Genomic DNA, 23,975 nt, shown 5'->3' with positions numbered 1-23,975 from the left:
TACCCCGAACACGTCGTTAAGCTCTCTTTTATGTTTATTTTTATTAGGGTGGCAACCGTCAAAAGGAAGCATACGAAGCATGTATTGTATAAGAATAAGCATGCCAGACAGCAGATCTGAGAGCCTACATAGAATTTTTTAGAGAGGGTCGGAGATCTACTGAGAAATGTGTTAAGTTTCAGGGTAGTTCGTAGATCTTAAGAACAGAACTACAAACAAATTAAAAGTAATTAATAGAAATTCATAAAAACAAAATCACAAGAGAGGTCGTAGATCTTCAGATCAATGTTCAAAGAAATTTTCAAAACTTCAAGCAAGCAAAAATAATTTCAAATCAATTTGTAAAACTATAAGCGAAATTTTGCAAATCTTCAGGGAAATTCGCATAACTTTAGACAAGTCCAAGAATCTACAGTGAAATATAAAGTATTTCACATAAGTTTGGAGATCCTCGAAATATTATTCAACATCAGAAAAGTTCGTAGATCTTCAGAACAAAGCTACAGAACTTTGAAAAAAATTACAGGACTTCTGAAAAAATCACAAGAATTTCAGAAATGTTATTGGATCTTCAGTAAAAATTGCAGAACTTCAGGGAAGTTCGGCAATTTAAAAAAAAATATTTACACGATTTCAGGAAAATTTGTAGATTCTGAGAGAGACATTTAAAACTTCAAGGAAGCTCAAAAATTTTTAAATAAATTTTGACAACTTTAGGTAATCTTCAAGGAAATTTTCAAATCTTCAGGGTAACCCGAGAGGAATTTACAAAACATCAGAGAAGTTTGCAGATCTACTGAGAAATTTATTGAGCCTCAAATTTTTTTTTTTGTAGATTTTGGGAATATAGCTACGGAGCTTAAGACAACTTTACAGAACTTTAAAGATATTTGCAGGAATTTGACGGAAAATTTCACACAAATTGTGAGATCTTCAGAAAAATTCGTTAAATGTCAGAAAAGCACCTCAATTTCAAAAACAAATCGCAGCGAAGTACAAAAGTACAATATTTTGCAGAACTCCATGGAAGTCGGAAATAGTTAGATCTAAAGAACTTCAGAGAAGTCCGTAGACCTTAAAAAAAGTCTGTAGAACGTCAGAAAGTTCGAACGTTTTTAGAAAAATTTGCAAAACTTCAGCAAAACTAACAGATCTTCGGGAAAGTTCGCCGATCTTTAGATCAAGAATCCACAAAGAAATTTAAAGAATTAGAAAAGTTCGGAGATCTACTGTGAAATTTATTGAACTTCAGGGCAGTTCGTAGATCTTTAGAGCAGAAATACAATACTTTAGAAAACATTACAGAATTTAAAATAAATTTTAGGAACTTCAGAAAAGTTCAGAGGGTAGATCGTAAATCTACTCAAAAATTAGCAGATGTTTGAATAAATTTTCAGAATTTTACTGCGGTTCTTGGATTTTGAGAGACATTCACAGAACTTCAGGTATGTTCGCTGATCTTTAGAGATATTTGCACAGCTTGAGAAAAATTAGAAAAACTTCAGAATACTTCCTAAAACTTCCGGAAAGCTCAAACATTTCTAGATAATCTTTTAATTCTTTAGAAAATTGTATAGATGTTCAGAGATATTTGCAGATATTCATTGAATCATGAAAATCTGCAGAGAAAATTACAGAACGTTCGAGAAGTTTGTAGATTATTAGAAATTTTGTGAACATCAGAGATAATTGTTGATCTTCAAGGATCTTAAATCTTCAGGGATTCAGGAACTTTGTAGATTTTTAGGAAAATTTGCAGAACTTCTGAAAAACACACAGAACTTCAAAGAAATCTGTAGAACTACGAGACATTTGCAGATTGTCAGGAAAGATTGTTGATCTTTGAAGAAATTTTACCGGAGAACAGAAACAAAACTTCAGGGACGTCAGAAGGTTTGAAGACCTTGCAGAATTGAGATGTTAACAGAAATTTTCAGAACTCAAGGAATCATGTATATCTAGTGAGAACTTTTCCCACTAGCTTGTCTAAAGTTGGTATCGACATCCTGGCGAAGCTTTGAAATCCATTTTCATCTTCATATCGCAGCTCTTGATGGACAAGATGAGCCAGATCCCTGCCGGTGTTCCTCCTGAGCAACCATTTCCTACTCCACAAAGTTCACATTCTCTTTCTCATTTTATTTAAAATAATAAAAGCAAATACGTCTGCCGAAACTAGAGCAATTTTCCGGTAATTCATGATGGAAGTATTTACTTTTGATTCCTGATACAGTTTTGTTTTGAAATCTAAATTGACAGTTCTTTCGACATATGCAAGCAGTGTGAACACCAGCAAACAGAGAGGTTCGGCAAAGTGTCTCGAAAGCAAAATCTAGCAGATTTTTCATTATGGCGTCGGTCAAAATCAGACCAAAAAATCAGATAGTCTAAACGGACCTTAAGAGATTTTAGACATGTGAAACCATGATTTATTCTGTCTTGATCTTCCAAACAGAGCTGGACTCAAACATATTATCAAAATGATATTTTGTTTTTGAAAGCATATTGTTATCAAATTTTGATATATCGTTTTATCGAAATAGTATAGACAAGTTTCATACTTTTATTTATATTCTTGAATTAAAAAAATACCACACAAATACCAAAAAAAGAATGTAATATTGATTGAGGTAATGCATACTACTGTATGAATAACTAATGTGATTGCAAAAACCAAATACAATACTACACCCATGGATATAATTTCTTTTCGCAAATTATGTGTAGGATAAATGCACCAATAGTGGAGGTACTTTAGTGCCATGTGTTCCTATGGTGGTTCCTAACGTACCTCCATTGGTGCATTTACTAAACATAAATTGTACAAATTAATATTAAACAACCTATGTGCATCTGTTTTGCTGTAATATTCAATAACTTTTTTGCTGTGCCGACTTATAAGTACCAACGCCCAAGTTTGAACAATCGAAAATAACATAAATCAATAAGTACATAAAAGGGATTCCAGATGGATAAATAGATTAAATAATAGTATGTATAATTTGTATGCACCTGAAATTTTCATCCGACCTGGAAAAACCTGGAAAACTCAGGGAATTTGATTCCTTGGATTGAGTAGACACCCTGTATCAGGAAATTTCATTCAAATTCAGGGAACTGTTCTTTATTCACAGAAACTTATAAATAAGTATGACTGATTTCGCTAGTTTCAAACTACTTAATTACTCGGTGTAGTATGAGGATGGTTGTTAATTTCAAATTTTAAATATAGTTGTGAACTACTGGTTGCTTAATGCTTGATGCTGCATTTTTGCGAATTGAGCAAAATATACTGGGTTTTTCGATGATTTTGGGCCTAACATAAATTCAGCTCCCACTGGGTACATTCCTGAGTTCAACTGAGATCCTTGTGTTGATGAAAAACCATTTCCGTACCCGCTAAACGGTTTTACTTGTTGCAAAATTTAATCTCAAAATGAGTGTGTGCGTCTCTTAGGTGCGATACACAAATTACGTAACTCAAACAACCCCTCCCCTATGTCACAATAAGCAACGTTTGTCATTAACCCAACTCCCAACTATGATGTAATAATAAGTAACGCAAGTCAGGTAGAACTATTCCACAACCGCAGACAGTATGTGAGCAAGTCAACCGCGCACTCTTTTGCCTGTAGATTTGAAGAAATACTTCAAGTCTCGTCATCGACACTCGTTATCGCATCAACCGACTATCGCTGACAGAACGTTTTGTAACGCAGTGAGAGGTAGAGCATATAGTCGCTATATTCATAGTCTGGCGGATAGAATCTCGGGAACCAATTGAGCGGAAAATAGCGGAACCAATAGACAAGTGCACGGATGGATTTGGGTTCACTCACTCGACAAAAAGTGACACAACAAGCGGGGTCCTGTTTACTAAAAATGAACACATGAATAATACTTGCGTAACATTTGAAAAGGGTCCATCAACTTGGAAAGAGCACATCAGAAAAGAGCACATCAGCTATTGCGAACAAAACTTCGGAAACCCTTTTCTCGTGACTCAAGGCTCGCCTACGCAAACTAACACCATCTTTGGGTTGAGTAAAGTTTTCCCTATCCGATGATGCCGGTAATTTGTGTTCGATTTGCGAGGAAAGAATAAACAACGTTTTGTTTATAAAAGTTGATAGTGCCTTTTAAATTGTTGGTCTACAATATATTGAATTGGTTCCGCAAGACTTCTGAAGTACGATGATGAGAAAAGCGAAGCGACAGAAGAAAATTAAAACAATGCCTACGTCATCGGAAGGTTAACTCGGCCCACGTGCGTCACGTGCCAAAAATGACTGCCTGAATCGTGGTACAGTCCACAAAGGGGAAAGACTCCCAACGCCAGCGTGCCCGGCCCGACTCAAGTACCTAAAAATCGGAGGCCCTCCGTACGATACCACCCCGTCAACGTCACTCATCGAAAGCAACCTAGTTCAGCCCGGTTCGAACGACCCCGCCGGTATCCACTGAGCGTCGATTAACATCCGAACGACGCTATCCATCCGAGCGTCAGTATACACCGAGCTTCGGTACCCATCAGGTCAGCGATAGCCATCCGAACGTCTGTATCCATCGAAAATGGGTGCCCAATTGGTCGTATATCCTGGCTCTAGCAAAATCCTCTAGCCCTACACGGGGCTGTCCACGTAGCGTACACAGCGTACACAACGAGCCGATCGGACAAAGACTGGTTTTCTCTGCACGGTCGAGAGCGATCGTCGTCAACCTTCATCGAAAGGACGAACCACCCACCAGGAGCGAGTGGGGTTCGGACCAGGTAGCCAGTAGAAAACCCGTAAGTACGCGAACCATCATCATCATCACACAAATTACACTCCACTAAACCAGTAGGGGGAAAACCAAAGGTAGGGGGTTAGGACGACTCACGATCAGGAAAACACGCAGGGAGTGACGTCACAAGTAGTTACCGAGTACTGATAAGGGGGTATTGTCCGGTCGTCTCACTTATGTCCGGGAAAATAAACTGATCAATACTCAGGGGAAAGCTAGCTCTGATAGGAGACAGAGCAGGGGATTGTAAAGTTTCTTTTATTAAAAAAAAACATCAAAATTAAAATGAAATCTGGAAAATTTACATATTTCATAAAAAATATTCTTTTAAAACATGATTTTAATAAATTCATTCATGAACCGTATTCACTAGTTAATCAAATTGGAAGACTTACTACGATTACTAAATTGGGAAATTTCATTGAACGGATTAAGGATTTTTGGACTTGGGAATTGGGCAGATGTTTGGTTGTTGGGTAAACACTGATAGGTGCATTCTGCTGAGTTGAGGAAAACTGCTAGCTGGGCAAATATATCTGCAATTCTCGGCAGACGACTTCTTCGTCTGGCACATAAGCCGGAATTTTGAGAACCCTAGCAGGATCCCCTTTACAGAGTGTCGTTATTGTCGGGAATGATCAGATCGGTGATGAATCACCACCACTGACGACATACACTAGTTGCCTTTTACTTCTTTCGTCAACTTGATGGATGGTCATGGAGAGTGCTTCGACAAGCACATTAATAGGAATGTACCAAGCGTTACTATTTACGTTAGCTGTTTGACGATCGTGATTGTGATAGGTCAGAACTCTGCTCCTCATCCAGTAATGTATGAGTTAGGTAAAGGACTGTTCGTTTGACTAGTACTGTCGCGTTAATGGCCCTTCGCTCATTTTCAACTTCTATTCAAATGTTGACACTGCCATACTCTAGCGGAACTATCAACATATCCTCAGAACTTTTGACGTAAGACTACGTCTGTGATTTCTATATGGGGGGTATACTTTGTGAAAACCGAAAATAGATCATGTAACGAAATTATGAAAGATTTTGAACGTTAATAGCTCACCGGCCCTGGACCAATTTTAATATGGAGCAATTCCAACTGTTGATTTTCAACAATAAACTATTGTAAAGGTTCTAAATGTTAAGCATTGTCAAAAATCGTCGAAATAACTAACAAAACCATCAATTACGTACATGCATATGCTGCTTCTCTAACACAGTCATCAGAGAATCGTTATTAGACGAAACAAGTCGAAGTGGCATTCGCCTCTGATCTTCGGGCGTGTGTGAATAGGGAGGATGCAATTGTTTAACTTTTTCCACACTCATCGCCTTATTCAAAACCACACGCCCCTCTTCATCGTCTTTCTGTTTCGTTAGTAACTCGACGGCAAACACATTCATTGGTACGTTTGTTGTTCTGGATGATATAAGAGCATAGCAGAAACATTGCGAACTAGGATAGTGAAGCCATGGTCTTCAAAAGAGGAAATCGATGAAGAGAATTGACCAGAGTTGCAACCTATCACAATCACGATCGTTAAACAGCTGATGGTAGTAACGCTTGGTATATTCCTATCGGAATGTTCTATGAATGATATATTCCTATCGGAATTCCTATCAATGTGCTTGTCGAAACACTCTCCATGATCATCCATTAAGTTGACGAAAGAAGTAAAAAGCAGCAGCAGCTGGTCCTCTTCGGTGGTGATCTATCACCGATTTGGTCATTCCCGACAATCACGACACTCAACTGTGCTTGTTTTGAAGCAGTTGCTGTTTTGCTTGCTTATGTGAGTGTGCTGGTGAATGAGCTTACTTCTGCCAGTTTTGTTTATAACTCATACAGTCGCACGTGTCGAAACGAACTTGGAATGCGTAGGCATTGTTTTCATTTTCTTCTGTCGTTGCGCTTTTTCTCAACATTCGATCTTGGTTTGCTTCAAAAAGGATTAAATTCAGTTCGGATGGTTTGCCTAATCCCTAATGGATTGATTTCTAAGCATGTCGATATCACTACCACGGCAAAACTCGTTAAATAGTGCACATAAAAAAAGCTATTTTGGGTGGCGGGTGACAAGTTTGTGAATGGTCAAATGCCTGATGTAAGCCAAGCAGACCTTCTATCACCTCTTGAAACATACCACAAGTTTTCCACAATACATGGCGGTTTGCACCACTAGTTGTAATTGAAACTTTTAGCAGTCACGTGTGAGTTTAAATTAGAAGAACATTAGTGATGTATGGGTGCCTAAAGCGTGCATTTTCGCTGTGCACGTGGATATCTGGTTGCAGGCAAAGAGAGTAATGAAGAAATAGAGCGCAAAAGTTCGCTCTCACTCTCTTGTCAGTTGTAAATCTCTCAATTTATTAATTACCGATAGTTGCGCCGGTGCGCCTGTCAAAACTTATGAGCTTCCCCTGGTTCATTCTGATAGTGTTGTGCTGATGAATAAAGAGTTGATTAATTCAAGTTTGCTACCCAGGGGACTTCATGAATTTTCTCTAGATTTTGACACTGGTTTGTATCAAATAATGTTTTCGGAAGTGTTTGATGGATAATCTTCATTCCACTTCAGTCAAAAGAGTTAGCCTTGTGATAAAAACGAGAATTAGTTGAGTTTTGTAATTCTTCCTACTTCGGTTAGCGCAAAAAGAGCCATACAAATTTTGTTTACTAAAGATGATACACCCTTCAAATGTTACGTTAGGTAGTGATTAATAAAGTAATTGAGAGAATTGAGAATATGTTCCTCGAATTCATGGAGCATTGAAAAATAAAAAAAAATAAACTAATATGTGGTGGTAAACTATAACGAACAAAGTTTGGTGCACAGGTAAACAAATGAGACACGCGACGCTTCTGTCGTACTGCAAAAGTCTTCACTGTTTTCCTTGTGCTTTGGGGTTGTTCATAAACTACGTAGACAGTTAATGAGACCCATAATTTAAAAAAAAATATATGGACAATTTTCTACGCAGGGGGAGGGGGTCAAGAATCCCAAAAACCTGTCGTTACATTTTGCCTGTGAGCAGCAACCATTAGTGGTGATTGTTGTTTGCCATGGCTCTACCTCTCACTGCGTGACAAAACGTTCTGTCAGCGATAGTCGGGTGATGCGTTGACGAGTGTCGAGTGATTGTCATGATATTAGGCATAACTGGCATTGACTTTCACCACTCTGCTTCTAAGCCACTTAATTCAGTGGTCGTCATAGCAATGACAGCTAGCATCGCATCGCTTTCGGTTCTTCGGTTACACTTGCTGGTTGCAATTCTGCTGTTCGACATTTTCGAAGGACCACCAAAAAACATGAAATTACACTATTTGCGAGGGATGCCAAAAAGTCCAATAAGTCGATTAACGATTGATCGCATAAAATATTCCAGCTGCTCGATTAAATATTTATTGAATTTCCAATTATTCGAGCGATTCGAGCGCGTCACCAACATCCCTTCTAATTTCTACTTTCTTGATTTAGCGCAGTAGTTAAAATAAATAAAATTACTAACTTATCTTAACTATTTCTGTTCGCCACGAGGGTGATGATGGATTTTTAATATTTGATTTAAAAGTAGATTAACTAAAAAAAAAGTAGTCTACAGAGGTTTGAGCCTCGCGCGCGTATTACGGATATAGAGGACTGAATTTAACATTTGATAAAAAAAAAGCAATTTTGAAGCTTATTTGGAAGATACCTTGAGTAAGTAGTAAATTTTTTGGCAAATGTCGGAGGTTCGTGAGCATTCCTGGCATTGCTGTAAATTATGATAGCATCAGATTGCGGGGTTGCTAGTGTAATAGGATGCTTTGTTGATTGTTCATTAACTCTTGATTGCTTGTAATACTTATGAATATTTTAGGTGGACGAAAAGGCGAACTAAGAGATGGACGCCTGAGCTTTTCCACATTTATATCGCTGTGAAGCAACTGTAAACTCTAAAAGGAATTTATGTGTGTAACTGAAACCAGTTCGATTTTGTTTGCCAACCTGCACAGGAGTGGAACTTCGAATCAGAAAGTGGCTCCACTTGTCATTTGCGAACACTAGCGCACCTAGCGGTAGAAGGCATCTTCTGCCTGCAGTTAAAATAGGCAGCATGCTATGATAGTGTGAGTGCACATAGAAAGCCCGTGTGAAACGCTACCACAATACATCGCATGTTAAGCAGAAAAACGAACCACTTTTGATTCACCAAATTGTTCGCACTTCCCCTTCTGTTCTGTGCAACCTGGTTAAAATGTCATATTTAATTATCTTAAAGATAAATCGTCCAGCTCAAACCTTTGTAGGGGTAAGAGGTGGGACCATCATCATAAAAAAACAGGGAGGGGAGGAGCTTTAGGTGGGTGGACACTGATATTCTACCGGCTTCTAATCTGTCGAATCATTGAACCGAAGAATATGGGATCTTCCAAAGGCTTTATACCTATACTACCATCGGCCCTTTTCAGGGCCACCAAAATTTTCCAATTAAGTTAAATTTCTGAACATGTACCAACTAAAATTCATATCAAAAGGTTCTTTTCAGGGCAATCAAGGGTGTCCACGATGAAATTGCCACACACAAAATTGATTCGCAAAATTCGAGTTTTCATCCGATTGCCATCAAATTTTCAGGGATTGAGAAATAACTATTAAACTTCATTTAACCATTTTACTCGTATTTTATTTACAGTCCATACGCAAATGCCCGCACCTTGGCCTTAACCCCGGCCATAAGATTCTGCACAACCTGTGAATCAACCGTTTTTTGCATGTAAACCCATACTTTCTTCAGTTCCTCGACTGTCTTCACTACCTTAGGTCGTTTAAGAAGGTGCTGCTTCATAATCGCCCAGTACTTCTCGATGGGGCGGAGCTCCGGAGTGTTGGGAGGGTTGAACATTTTCGGCACGAAATTGACCTTATTGTCCGCATACCACTTCAGCACGTCCTTGAAGTAGTGGCATGAGGCCAAATCCGGCCAGAAGATTGTTGGGACGTTGTGGGCCTTCAGGAGAGGAAGCAGCCGCTTCTGGAGGCACTCTTTTATGTACACCTGTCCGTTCATCGTGTCCTGGGTCACGAAAGGTGCACTCCGCTTCCCGCACGTGCAGATGGCTTGCCAAACCAGGAATTTCTTCGCAAATTTGGACATCTTCTGAGTGCGGACATGCTCCAGAACGCGGAACTTATCCTTGGCCGTGAAAAACAGGTTGCCGGGGATCTGTTTGAAGTCGGCCTTCACATATGTTTCGTCGTCCATGATGCAGCATTCAACTTTCGTCAGCATGTTGAGGTACAACTTCCTGGCACGGGTTTTGGCGGACTTGTTCTGCTTCTCGTCGCGATTAGGGGCCTTTTGTACCTTGAACGTTCGAAGCCCAGCCTTAGTTTTGGCCTTCTGGACAAAACTTCGGCTTAGGTGCAGCTTCTTAGCCACATCCCTAACGGAGGCGTTCGGATTTCGGTTGAAGGCCCCAACTACGCGGTTGTGATTTTTGGTGTTGTACGGAATACTTTTTCCTTCACTTCTGGGCTTCCGATCGGTGGTCAACCGTTCCTCGAACCGCTTAATCACTCGCGACACCGTGGAATTCGCGATTCCCAACGTTTAGCGATGGAACGATGCCAGAGATCCTTGTTCTCACGCACGAGCTGTTCTTTCGACTCCATTTCCGCGAGTTTTGATCACAGGACTTTAAAACTTGCAGGCTGTAAATAATGCACTATGAACTAAATCCACCCAAATTTTCAGTAAATTCTACCCAACGGTTAAAAAGTTAGAGCAAATTCATAGTGTGGCAATTTCATCGTGGACACCCTGTAGTCATACTAACGATAAACAGAAAGAGGGAGAGAGAGAGAGAGAGAGAGTAAGTATGAAAATCATTTATGGTGGTAAGCTCTAACCGGTATTATCCTCGGATTAAATCCCGATCAAGAATGACCGGCTACTTTGATGTCGACATCAGAGTTATTCAATGCGAAATTAAGCAAATATTTTGCAGTTCATCCAAACAGGGACGGTCTTGAAATCCGAGTTGGAGCTTACTACCGTTATAGCAACCGGTGGAAACTAACGATTTTAAATTGGCTCACTACTTGACTAGCCTATTAGTCCCAAGCAAATCGATTAATGTACCCCATTCTAGTCAAAATTCTAGTACTACACAATGTTTGTTTTGATTTGCTATGAAAGTTTGACAGATAAAATGAGGGGTTCGTAGATTTTCCTATGTTTCGAGGGGTGCATCGATTAGCTTGGGACCGAAGGTAGTACCACAGTTGAGCCAAAAAGTTGAGCTCGTTTCTTCGGGACCTACTAGTCTTAAAGTTACCTCTATAGCGTTTGAGAATTCATGTTTGAAAACCTTAAAAATTTAGTGAAATCTGCAGGCTGACAAAATCAGGGGTAGACAAAATCGTGAAAGAAGTATATTGCATGATCAACTTTAGCCCAGAAGTGTAAAATTGAATTTAATTCTAATTAGACCTGTGCACCGCCGCGCCACGCCGCCGTAAATTCATTTAGTTTTTTGACGTTTGTTCGCACTTTCTCGATCTAGCACACAGGAATGAATCATTCGGATCGGATTTACATAAAGGTGAATAAGAGACAACACGTTGATATTTGACTTTTTTTTTGAATATCTTACAGGTCCAAGTTGTGCGGGATTCTACGTATATCCGAAATAAATCATCTTCAGATACATAAACAAAAAGTTATATGATTACAGTGCGTGTAAATTCAGATATGTATCAGAGTAATACAAGCATATCATATACCGCTATCATCATATTAATAACGTGTAATGCTCAATACATGAAAGACTTTCTAGGGCCCATTGAAATGTTACTTAATGCTACAGATTGCTTTTTAATACCATCCACCCCTACATCATGTACTTTTCTTATAATTAATAAAAGGGTTGTAACATTTTGCCATACGACCCCTGCCTTTTTAACAAGCACTTGACATACTTTTCCAAACAATTTCCGCATGAAATAATGTATGCGGAATGCTTGAATAAAACAGCAAAAAAAATGTATCTTCCATTTTATTTCACTGACTATAAATCTTTAGTGGGAGTGACACTGGCCATTGCGCGCGATCGACGTTGGATTGGTACAGAGACAATAACGTTGTTTTTGTACCAAAACCCGCCAACCCTCCAAATTCCCTCCCCTTGGCTAGTTTTTGCACCTTGCTGTTGGTGGGCGGGCTTAATTTCATGCTAGTGGAGTGTTGGAGACGGTGGATTTATGGTCGGCGTTGCTGGCTCATGCCGCGAAAAAGATGGCGTCATGGGCAGGCAATGCGGATTACTAAGCTTCCCCTCTCTGATAAACCACTGCATGAGAGAACCAAAGATCTAGTCTAGCAGTGATAGTATCACACTTTTTACTCCTTTGATTGAGAGCCGCGTCGTAGTACGCTTATATATAGGCAATGACGTTGGGTGTGATACTGGTGGGTTTTGCCGCAAATCACTCTTATTTTATTTATTTTTACGCAGATAGATTTATTTGGGTTTGCAAGGGAATTATACTATTGAAATATTTCAGAAATTGCCCAACGGTGCTCCTTCTATTTGCGTGACAAGCTTTCATTGTTGTTTTCATTGAAGTATTACTCAGGGAACAATGTTAAACAACATTTTTGTACATGGTATTGTAATTAATCTTATATGTGCTTCATTTTTATTTGGGATAAGTGTTTGAACTATGGTTCGGGATTTCCACTGTGGCGTGCTTTTATTGTGACATACCCATACGTATTTTTGAGGTGCGACATAGTGGAAGCGTGTGAGCATAGTTGGAGCATATACCCTATATAATTTGAAAATCAGCTAGGAAACTAACTTCAAAATGAAGCATTTTAGTCACATGAAGGTGTTACCTGGGTCGAACTAAGATATAATAAATAGGTAAAGGCTTAAATCAAAAGTACTCGAAACACGTTTAATTTTAGATTACAAGCACAAGTGCAGGTACTTAATAAAGCTCGGGTTATGAATTAGAGCTTTTAATAATTTATTAAATTAGACTAATGAGATATCATAATCATCAAATGAACTTAAATAAGAAACTTCAGAAAGTCTAAGCACATTAAGTAGATTAACAAAAGAATTAGGATGCGGGAGGTCCGCTTAGGGAGGCAACTAACCTTTAAAGTTGTAGAATAAATCTTCTTATTTAGTCTTGAACTGTAATAAGAAAACGCAAGCAGACCAGCAGCATTAAGCAGAATAACAAGGAGAGGAATAGTTTAGGAAATAAGTAAAAGTAGAGGTATGTGACAATTAATAACTTTTAAACTTTTGGAGGTATTGTATTCCCTTAAGTTTGTTGTACTCGATTACTATATTATTCTCTCAATACGTGAAATTTCTTATATATGCGGTTAAAGCATTTGAGTTAACTTATTTCTTAGTGTTCAAGTACTTACATTTGTAAACAGCAGTCAATGTTAATCTATGAACTAAACCCTACGTAAAATCGATCTTTCCTTATGTGGTATTGATGCATGTTTAACTTTTCGCGGCTGTCGGAATCAACGCGCCTACGTCTACGGAGCTTACGCAGAAGTGATTCGCAATGCGGTAGAGCTCAACAAAAGTTTTTTTTTTGAGCTTCTGTAGTATAGAATTTGTTCGGTGCGGTCGCGAAATTTTGAAATGATTGATACGTGTGGTAAAATGACTAAATTGAAACAAAGCTCAATAGTAAAATAAGTAGAATATCTAGGGAGGAAACCAAAATTAATCAACTTGCCAACATAGACTATCACATTTATTTTGGTGGCACTCTTCAAATGATAATAAGCCTTTTTTTTCTCGCTTCGGTGGTCTCGCACGGCTTTCGGAATTCGCGCGGTTCTCGTAACTTACATAATTTAGATATTTCGTTCGAAACGGATTTACTTATTCAATCGGTTTACTACGCGGATGTATCTACGCACACACGTCACAGCATTTTTTCTATAACTATCTTGAAACAATACATACGGAATCCAGTGTTCAAGCGGCCAACATAGGCTAGTCCTTCTGCTGTATTGTCAAAGATAGAAGCGAAATTTATTCACATGGGTCAAGTCTTGAAAACTAAGCTGTCACGCAGCTCCAGCTTGATACCCAAAAAAAAACCCGCCAACCCTCCAAATTCACCAGAGATTCGTCCGGTGGAAAGATTTTGGGCCATAATGAAGGCCAAAGTTCGGAAATCGTCCAAGGTGTTTAAGAACGAGCTGGAGTTGAAGAAAGAATGGATGAAGGTGACCAAAAAGGTCGGCTCCACCATTGCTCAAAATGTAATGAGGGATCTTAAGGGAAAGGTGCGGGCTTTCACCGATGGAAAGGAAATTGAATAAAGTAATTATGCCGAAACATAATCTATAAGTATTAGTTCATTCCCTGAAAGTTTTAAGAAAATCCGGCTTAAAATAAATTTTTGGCGAACACTTTTGTCTGGTGCATTTTTTTCGAGTACAGGCCTTATAAGTTGATTTTTAAGCGGGTGGCCATATTGCCATCCTTTCCCCTACAGGTTTCAGAGGTATCTATTTGGGTGCCAAATATAGGGCTGTTACAACAGGCGCGGATTTCGCGAATTTCGCGGATTTCGCGATTTTCGCGGATTTGTCGCGGATTTGAACTTTCAGTCGCGAAAATCGCGGAAACATTAAATGATGTCGCGAAAATCGCGAAGGGACTGATGTGCTGTCACAAAAATTATGGAATTCATTGTAACCTTTCCGTCCCGGATTATAATTCCCTGAGGTCTGTCCAATGTGAGACATTTTCCTTTTTTCCAATATTAACATAGCAATTTTCGTTGTCAAATCATAAACGAATCGTATAAATGCGAGTAATTGCCATGTATACCGGATATTCTAGGTTCTCCAAATCGTCCTGGAGTTCAGTTGATTTGTTCTACTAGATCAACCAAGACTCCAATAATGTCTGTAATATCGAAATATGTCCAAACAGATTCAAAATGTCTATGTCGATTGTAGTCGACCTATTGCTACGTATACAAGATGTTATAGGTTCTGAAATCATTCTGGAGATCAGATTATTTTTCTACTAGATCACCCAAGACTAATTCAATATCTGTAGTAATATGCTCTAACAAATTTGCAGTGTCTATGTGGATCATGCCAACCTATTTCCGTGTATGCCAAATGTTCTAGGATTTCCAAATCTTTTTTTTTTATATATCTTTATTAAGGAGACTTTCAGCCGTTGGCTGGCTCGTCTCCGTTTTTCCAAATCGATATTTCGATACTACAGATATTATCCTAGTCTTTGTTGATCTAGTAAAACAAATCATCTGAACTGCAGGAAGATTTGGAGAACCTTGTTCATCTGGTATACGTGGAAATAATTAAACATTATCCATATAGACACTATGAATCTGTTTGGACATATTTCGATACTACAGACTTTATCCCAGTCATAATTGGTCTAGTAGAATAAATCATCTGAACTCCAGAACGATTTGGAGAACCTAAAACATCTGGTATACATGACAATAGTTCATGCATGATCCACATAGAGACTGTGCATCTGTCTGGAAATATTTCGATCCTAAAGACATTGTCCCAATCTGGGTTGATCTAGTAGATCAAATTATCTGAACTCCAGGACGATTTGAAGAACCTACAACACCTGGATTACTCGGAAATAGACGCATAGACGCTTTGTATTTGATTGGACATTTTTCGATACTACAGGCTACAGACATTATTGCAGTCTTGGTTGATCTAGTAGAACAAATCAACTGATGTCCTGTACGATTTGGAAAACCTATAATTTCCGGTACATAGTAATAAGTGGTACATGATCCACAAAGTCACATATATACGATTCGAACAACCGAAAAGTGCTAGGTTCGTATTAGAAATAAAAAAAATATGAAAATGTATCACCATTGGACAGAACCCAAGGAATATCCGTGTAAATACACAACCGCGACGTGACCAACAAGTGTGACTTATGAATCTCTGGTAATTTCTCGATTATGTGCAGGGCGTTTGGTTTGAATCGGAAAAAAAATTGAGAAAACTAGAGCAAAATTAACTACATAGGATGGTACAGGCATAGAAAGCTCTCAATTAAAATGTGAAAGTACTTCAAAGAACACTAAGTTGAGAGCAGGCAAAATCTAAAATGCTATAAGCACTAAGCTTGTAATGCTATTTTTCGACAATGAAAACAGTTTTTTTTTTGTCGCGGATTAGTACTTGAAGTCGCGGATTTCTTTTGAGAAATCGCGGATTTCGCGGATCAAATTTAGAAAATCTTGTAACAGCCCTGCAAATATATAAAAAAGTGATAAACTTCCCCCCTTTTACGGAACATTACGTACGTCACGCTCTAGAGGTTGATTTTTCCTCAATTTTGGGTGACATTTCTTAGAGACTGTCCATATACCACATGGACAATTTTTGAGAGGTTTTAGACTCCTCCCTCCCGCTGCGTGGGCTATCATCCATATACATTTTTGTAAATTCGCATTCCCCTAAACTGTACACGTGGTATATGGACAGCCCCCTTAATGGATGCTCCCCTATGAGGCCATGGGATACGAGGCAAATATTTCGTATGTTGAAGTACCACGGAAAAGTTTACGGATTCTTTCCGCGCCATCCCGAAAGCAAATGAGCTCGCTGTACATGATTAATGACGTGGTTCCGCGCTTGTACCTACTGATTAAACGAAACTCATTTACACTCTCGCTCTTCCGTTTTTGATGTTCTGGTGGGCGGGGGTGGTTGAAGACGTGACTTAATTTCCAGTTTCTTTTCTGGCACCATGCCCCTCCCCCCTTTGACCTTTTCCGCATTTTTATCCCGCTCCACCAAAGAACCAGGAAAAAGAGGGTTTCCAATTACATACACATTGTGTATTATTGCCACTCTACTCTTCGGCTTGAATCACCGGATCCCGTCGGGTGGTGCGCTGGTGGGTGAGCAAGGGATATAATGAATTCGTTTCTTTGTCGTAAATTGTTACGTGATGGGCATTTCAGTTACGGTAAAGACATTAACAATATCTACGTAGTATCTGTTAGGAGAAGATACCGCACTCGTGTTGATGCTCTTCCATTAGGAGCAGTATTCCGCCTTCTGTAGTTCAATCGAATTAATTATGGGAATTCAGCGCATCGTCTGCTCGGTTGTCGATTTGCGTTGTGTGAATCAAATTGATTGTAGGATTGAATTTGAATTCGATCAGATATTTCGTTGAAAGGTTTCTCGAAGAACGAACTATAACTCTGCAGCTGCAATTTCATGTATTGCCCTCTTCTAGGTTTGTGAACGATAAGAACCTGGTGCAGCGTGTCAACATTTGTTCACTGTCTACCGTGCCATGTCTTATCTGAAGCATCGTTTCGTCTTCACTCATTGGTAAACTCATCAGAGCCACCCTATAGACTCATTACTCCTTCCCATCATTGCTTGCAGCTCGTATAAAGGAAAAAGCTCAAAGAAGACATATGCACACGACTTGCTTCATTAGATAAGCCTTCATGGGCAATTTGTGTGAGTGACTTGTCTTTTGTTTTCGAATACCACCTGTACCACAATCTGCTCTACACTGGCAGTCAATTAAGGCTACGGGTAATTAGTTTGTTGCTTTTTGATCGATGCAGATCGCCGGAGGGCAGGACGACGGATGGGTGTCCTTTTTCTATCAAATTAATCTTCTGTCCTGCAGGACATGTTATTCGTTTAGCCTCGTTTCTTTTTCAAATTGTTAGCAGTTGTGTGACATCCTTGTTGGATTCATCACATCCTTTACATGGGACTCACAAATGCTTCACTTGAAAAAAAAAAAAAGAATAGCCCTTTCAGCAGCTATAAATAACCTTCACTCACGTCTCGGATTCAATTTGGAAAAAATTGAAGCTATGTTCACACTTGAGTGAAGAGTGAAAAGCTTCCAAAAGCACAGCCGTCCTATCCTCGATCATGGGAGTGCGGGCGTGCGTGTTATTTCTCGTTTCATTTTCGCCAAACAAGCTTCAATCAGTCACCTCTTTCCTTCAATTCTGAGAGTCGTAGACTTTTCCATATGGTGCGTGGACTCATCCATCTTTCTGCTTTTCCCGTACTCTAACAACGAAAGGAAAATTGATTCGTTTTATGTTTCATTCTCCTCACCGAAAACCAAAACGCTTGGTTGTTATTTCATACTATGGTGATTCAAAAGATGGCTATGATGATGGGGCTGTGCTTTTTTTTTCCTTCCAAGTGCCATCTGATTGCTACTGGAGTGGTTCTCGGTAACGAGCTACGAACTCAACTCGATATGAGTGCGGAACTGTGCTACGCCTTGGTCGGGAAACTGAAACACCGTTGAGTGATGTAGTAGAAAGTGGCATTAACTTTTTTACTTTCTTTTTTTTTCATTTCAGAAAAATCTCCATCTAAACATTCAGAATGGCTACTCCTGCGGGATCTGCAGATGGGTGAGTAATGCGATTTACAACTAACAACTAATGTGTGTCTCTTTTTAGAACTGTTGGTAGAGCAGGTCGCAATTGAACGTGGTGTATCAAAATCGCTGGATGTTCAATGGTAATCATACACAAATTCCTCGTCGTCCACCCACCCCTATTTTTCGACAGTTTTACAACCTCTTGGTCTAATTTGTTTGTATATGATCAACCGTAAACCAGTCACTTAAATCAGAAAATCAGCTCAATTGGTTAATAGACAGCCGAAAAAAAGCGATAGGTCGGTGGCACCATCTCCGAGTCGGAAAAAGTCGGGAATTCCATTGTGAAATCGGGCATTCTGATTTTTTGATTTGTATGCATATAGTTAGCTCCCTCAGCTCAGTCGGTAAAGGCGCAGGTACAAAGCAAGCTCTCAATTCAAGAACAACATGTGAAAAGGGCATACAAGCTTTTTGTAAACAAAGCTTGGTAGGCCCTTTTCTCGCCAACCGAGGGTCACCCACGCAAACCATCAACATCACCGGGAAGGGGAAGCTTTCTCCTTCCCGACGATGTTGTTGGTTTGCGTGGGTGACCCTCGGTTGGCGAGAAAAGGGCCTACAAAGCTTTGTTTACAAAAAACTTGTATGCCCTTTTTACATGTGGCTCTTGAATTAATAACTGTGGAAGTGCATCTAGAACACTAAATTGAGAGCAAGTAATAAGCTAATTTAGCCTTTTCTGCACGGCGTGTGAGGTGAGGTGTCACGATGTCACTTGTGAAATGACAATTTTCACCTCGGGTGAGGTGACTCTCCGTGCAAATCAAATGGAGAGTCACCTCACCCGAGGTGACAATTGTCACTTCACCATCAGAGATTGATACGTAAGTTTGATTGCGACTTGCCTGCTGTCTTATTCGACCCAGAAATAGTAATAAGTTAGTCCTATCGGCAAATTTCTGCAACTAATGATTGACCCAAGCAGAAGCAGCACACTGAACTCCTACGAGTAGTCACCCTTCTCCTTCCCTAATGCACGTCTTGTCCCCATACAGAAGGCCGTTTCTGTTCGCACTGTGTGTATAACTCTGTGTCCAGTAGATTTGGTTTTCAAATTTTATTAATCATTACCCTTCAACACCGTTTCCCTTGTTCGCACCTCTCTAATCTGTAAAGTTTTCCTAAATTACCACCCCCACCGACCGGTAGCACCCAGCCAACGGGAAGCAACGCCAATGCCAACGGTGTGGCCGCCAATCGGCTCAAGCAGACCCAGGCCCAGGTGGACGAAGTGGTCGGCATCATGCGCGTGAACGTCGAGAAGGTGCTGGAACGGGATCAAAAACTGTCCGAACTGGATCAGCGGGCGGATGCACTGCAGCACGGGGCATCACAGTTCGAGCAGCAGGCCGGCAAGCTGAAGCGGAAGCAGTGGTGGGCCAACATGAAGATGATGATCATCATGGGCATCATCGGGGTTGTCCTGCTAATTATCATCATCCGTAAGTATTATCTTCTAAAGCTTTTCCTGTGACTGCATCTGCCACTGGTGTACGCTGTTAATTAGGTGGTGCATGTGCTTGCATTAACGTTAACCTAGTTGTCTGTAAAGTTTTGTCCTGAAAAAAAGTAGCACTAGGAATAATTATATGTAGCCGTATTTTTTTTCACGCTCGTTACCCGGATTACATGCTTGGTGCTCGGAAGCGGAAAAGTTAATTCAAATGTGTGCTTTTTCCGGAAGTCAGAACCGGGAAAAAAATCCAGCTGAGCACAGAGTGTTGCGTTGCACTGTGGGACTTTTGTTTTTTCCAAATCTGTTAACCAGTCCGGAAAGCGTTTTCAACAACAAACTGCACTTCAACTTGGCCGGATGCTTCAATTGTAAATAGCATTCAAACGAGGAAACATAAGCTTTCTCCCGCAGTTTCCCCTGCTTCCGCGATTGTTTTTTCGCACATCTATCCTAGGAAAAACATACCCAGCCACCCGTATTGCATCATCATCACCATCGTCGTCGTGGGAGTAGTAATTCAAGCTGCCCGGGCTAAATTGCATGTTAACGTCGGGAGTTTGTTTTTCTTCTGTTTCGCCCGGAGTTTCCTTTTCCGCGTGCTCGGCCCTTACTAGCACTGGCCGCACTTTCCGTTTGCAACATCCGGTCACGGTACAGGATTCATTTACATTTTAATTAATTTGAATTCATTTAGAAACATTTTCCGTACACCTTTTTTCTCGCGAGTTGCTCCATGCTGTGTGCTGCTTGGCTTTCCGGTCCGTCCGTGTTGTTGTGTCTTGCTCGGTAAAACGGGAAAATATGTGTGTTCGGTCCTTCTGCATAGGAACCCGGTGCCGGTCAGCACCCGCCGGTAGTTGAGAAAGGACATTATTTTTATGCACAATCTGAAGGCTTATTTTGCGATGCAGAAAGCGAGTTCGTTAGAGTATAGGCTAACCGACACCGCAGAATGGTTTTGCTATGGTTTAATTTGTATCGTCATAGGTAGGAGCTGTTTGTGCAGGGAAAGTGAGACTGCATCGCTTGGCATTAAAAATTCATTGATTTTTTAGTGTGGAAATAGCCATAAATAGGAACGAAGTTGTTTACTTAAATTAGGGTTGGTCACTTGTAGTACCACTTATTTCAACTAACTAAAAGTAACTAAAGTCGCTTTTTTCTCCACGGCATACAAGCTTGTTGTAAACAAACCTTTGTAGGCCCTTTTCTCGCCAACCGAGGGTTGCCCACGCAAACCAACAATATCATCGGGAAGAGGAAAGTTTCTCCTATCCGGTGATGTTAAAGGTTTGCGTTGGTGTCATATGGGTGGCGAGAAAAGGGCATAAGAAGGTTTGTTCACATGTTGTTCTTGAAATGACAGCAAGTCGACACCGTGGGCGTCGGTTAGCCTATATATGGGGCAGGGATGCCAGATATACAGACATGTCTGTATTTAAACAGACATTTAATGATGCATACAGACTTCATACAGAGTACATACATTATACAGACATTGGTAAAAAGTTGCAGATTTATACGGACATTAACCAGCTACATAAAAAAAGAAGTATATCAGTAAAGAATTGAGTTGCTTGCATATAAACAGCAGATATTTGCCAAAATACAGAGCTGTTACGACTACCTGGGTTTCACGAGTGAGACTTTGCAGATTTCACTTGATTTTTTAATTCGAATTTGAGTATTTGTAGCCCTTCATAATTCTGAATCTCTAAGACCTCTCAGAACTTCCAAAACCTTACAGTTCCCTGAACACTCTCCGATGATCTCTGAACCTCTGAACCTAGCAATAGTTCTCAAATGTATTAGAAGTTCTTTGAGTTTCTCTGCTTCTTCTTTTCATTATTCCTGATTACTTAGGAATTTCTCTGAGAATTTCAGATAATTTCATAACAGCTCAGAGAGCTTCATAGAAGCTAAGAGCACTCCAGGGAGGTCTAGAAAATGCTAGATAAATTTCCTGAATTTGAAAGAAGGTTAGTGGACTTTTTAAAGAAACTCAGTGAAATTTAGAGAAGCAGAAATCTAAAAAAGGCTCAGAGATCACCTTTAAGATATTTGGATGAATTTCAGAGGAGTTTAGTGAACTCTATAGAAGTCTGGCAAATAATTGAGAAATTTCGTGAATTGAAAACGAATAATGGACTTAAGAGAAATTCAGATAAATCTGAACGCATACTCAATGAGGTGAAGGAAATATCAAAAATATACAGGAAACACATCAGACAAGTTTGAGAGGACTTCAGAGAAGCTTAGAAACCGTAGAAAGGTTACTCGAAGACGTTCAAAGTAACCTTAGTTCAAGTAGTTGAGAGTTTTCAAAGAAGTTTAGGGAATTTCAACAATGTTAGGAAACCTTGAAAATGCTTTGGAATCTTCTATTAAAATCTAACAATAAATTCAGGAAATTTAGGGAACTATAGTCATTTTAAGACCTCCCGAAAACCTATAAAAAATCAAGGATCCTCAAAAATGCTTTAAAACATAAAAGAAGTTAAGAAAACCTGTCACAAATTAAGTGAATCGGGATTGTAGTATATTATAGGTCACTTTATGGAAGTTCAGAAAATTTTGGAAAGGTTCAAAATAGGCTCAGAGAGGTTCACAGAACATCCAGTTGGGATATTTCAGGTTGAAAATTTCTTATATCAAAGTTTACTACAAACCTTTGAATTATGGTTCGAGTGGATTTGGACTGGATTATATTTAAAATTTCTCGTAACTCAGCAATTGACCAACGCAGGTTTCAGATTTGTTGGTGCCTCTTTCATTGAATGTGACTGTAAAGTAATAATCACGAAATTACGAAAAAAAAAATGGTTACGCAAATATGCATTTGCAATTGCAACCTTGCTCAGAAATGACTTTCACATCTTCCACACAACTCTCCCTCTTATACCTAACGGGTGTTCAATAAAAAATGAGAATTATTTCAGTGCCGTCCAGCGCTCTTGTGAGAGCATCGCGACTAAGTTGCGTCGTACGACTGACAAGGGCTTCTTCTCCAATATTCATTGACGTTTTTTTTTGAAGAATAAACATTATGTTTTTAATAAAAAATACTGAATTCGTTGAAATTTTTTTTTTACTATGACTGAAAAAAATTTCATTTTTTATTGAACACCCGTTACTCTCAGTATTCAAAATGTATGGTACAGACAAATGCAGACATTTTATTAGCATTCATACAGACAATTTGCAAAACCATCTGGCATCCCTGATATGAGGCTAAAGCTGACACCAATACCAATACACAGACTGCACATGGTGCGCACCTGCACAACGATGAAAAGTTGTATTCGAACTTATTGAGCACTTTTCGCACGAGCACCCGAAGCTTGGGTATGTAGAACTCCTGCCGTAGTTCATTGCATGATGATCCCTAGGCAGCACTACGGGATATTTGGCTGCGTAGTGAATGTGCGGTGCGCTTCCAATTCCTACCCGAACGACTCGGTGTTCATCTAGAAATGGAACCAGCAATTGTAGTGTACTTTGTTTTCCAACGTAGCGACCATTGCTCAGCTCGTAAACCGCCTCCGAATATTCCTGCGCTTGAGCGTGGTGTAAAATTATTTCCTTTGCCTGATCGTCCTGATCGAGGCCTTGCCGTCGACTTACTCCGCACAGAGTTCGCTTCCAGATCCTTCCGCTAGGTGAACGTTGACCATCGTTCGGACTAAACGATTAAAGCTCGAAAAGCGTTTGATGCTAACATTCTCTGAAACTGTTTCGTGTACGGCTACCGTACGAAGTTCTTTGCTTGTCGCATCCACTTCGTCCACTACTCCTGATTGCCTAGGCCACTTCTCTTTCGTATCTCGTAGGAAGGGTGGGCCTTGAAACCAATGGTTTTCTGAATCGGACGATGGTCCCGAATTCCACTTAATGGCATCCACACAGGTGAGCGGAAGAATTTCGCCAACCCGAAAGGATACGAACTGATGATATCGGCGGCTGTCCGAGCAAAGCCACACCAAAACTGTAGCTGAGTCCAGTCCACAAGAAACGCTTTGAGGGTGATTGCCGTAGAAACATCATGGCAGCTTGAAGCTCCAAGCGAGGGATTGAGAGTGTTCGAAGCGGTGCGACTTTTGTCTTTGCTGCTATCAACGAACACCAGCTACCTCCATCGAACGACATCCTCAAATAAGCTACACAGGCCGCTACGATAGCATCCGTGAAAACATGTTAATCTATCCAGCAGGCCACTTTTCACAAAAGTTG

General features: G+C 39.9%; 2 protein-coding genes across 5 annotated transcripts in view; one reads left to right on the top strand and one right to left on the bottom strand.

Annotated features, from left to right (window-relative positions):
- The window catches only part of Csgalnact (Chondroitin sulfate N-acetylgalactosaminyltransferase), a 288,310-nt gene that overhangs the window by 14,795 nt on the left and 249,540 nt on the right, over positions 1-23,975 (bottom strand). The gene's annotated exons all lie outside the window — the stretch shown is intronic.
- Positions 1-23,975, top strand: part of Syb (Vesicle-associated membrane protein synaptobrevin) — an 80,601-nt gene that overhangs the window by 3,493 nt on the left and 53,133 nt on the right. For 2 of the 3 annotated variants that reach the window (XM_065230603.1, XM_065230604.1), the window contains exons 2-3: positions 18,204-18,257; positions 19,406-19,731. In XM_065230603.1, coding sequence (XP_065086675.1) covers positions 18,229-18,257; positions 19,406-19,731 — 355 coding nt within the window. In that variant the 5' untranslated portion in view covers positions 18,204-18,228. The remainder of the gene's footprint in view (positions 1-18,203; positions 18,258-19,405; positions 19,732-23,975) is intronic. The other variant, XM_065230605.1, reaches the window with a different exon arrangement.

The sequence above is a fragment of the Ochlerotatus camptorhynchus genome, unplaced genomic scaffold, assembly GCF_037179485.1.
Source record: "Ochlerotatus camptorhynchus isolate MF236.1 unplaced genomic scaffold, CSIRO-AGI_Acam_v1.1 ptg000330l, whole genome shotgun sequence".
Classification (NCBI taxonomy): Eukaryota; Metazoa; Arthropoda; class Insecta; order Diptera; family Culicidae; genus Ochlerotatus; species Ochlerotatus camptorhynchus.
Note: the sequence above shows the minus strand (reverse complement) of the source record. Positions and strands in the feature narration are given on the sequence as shown.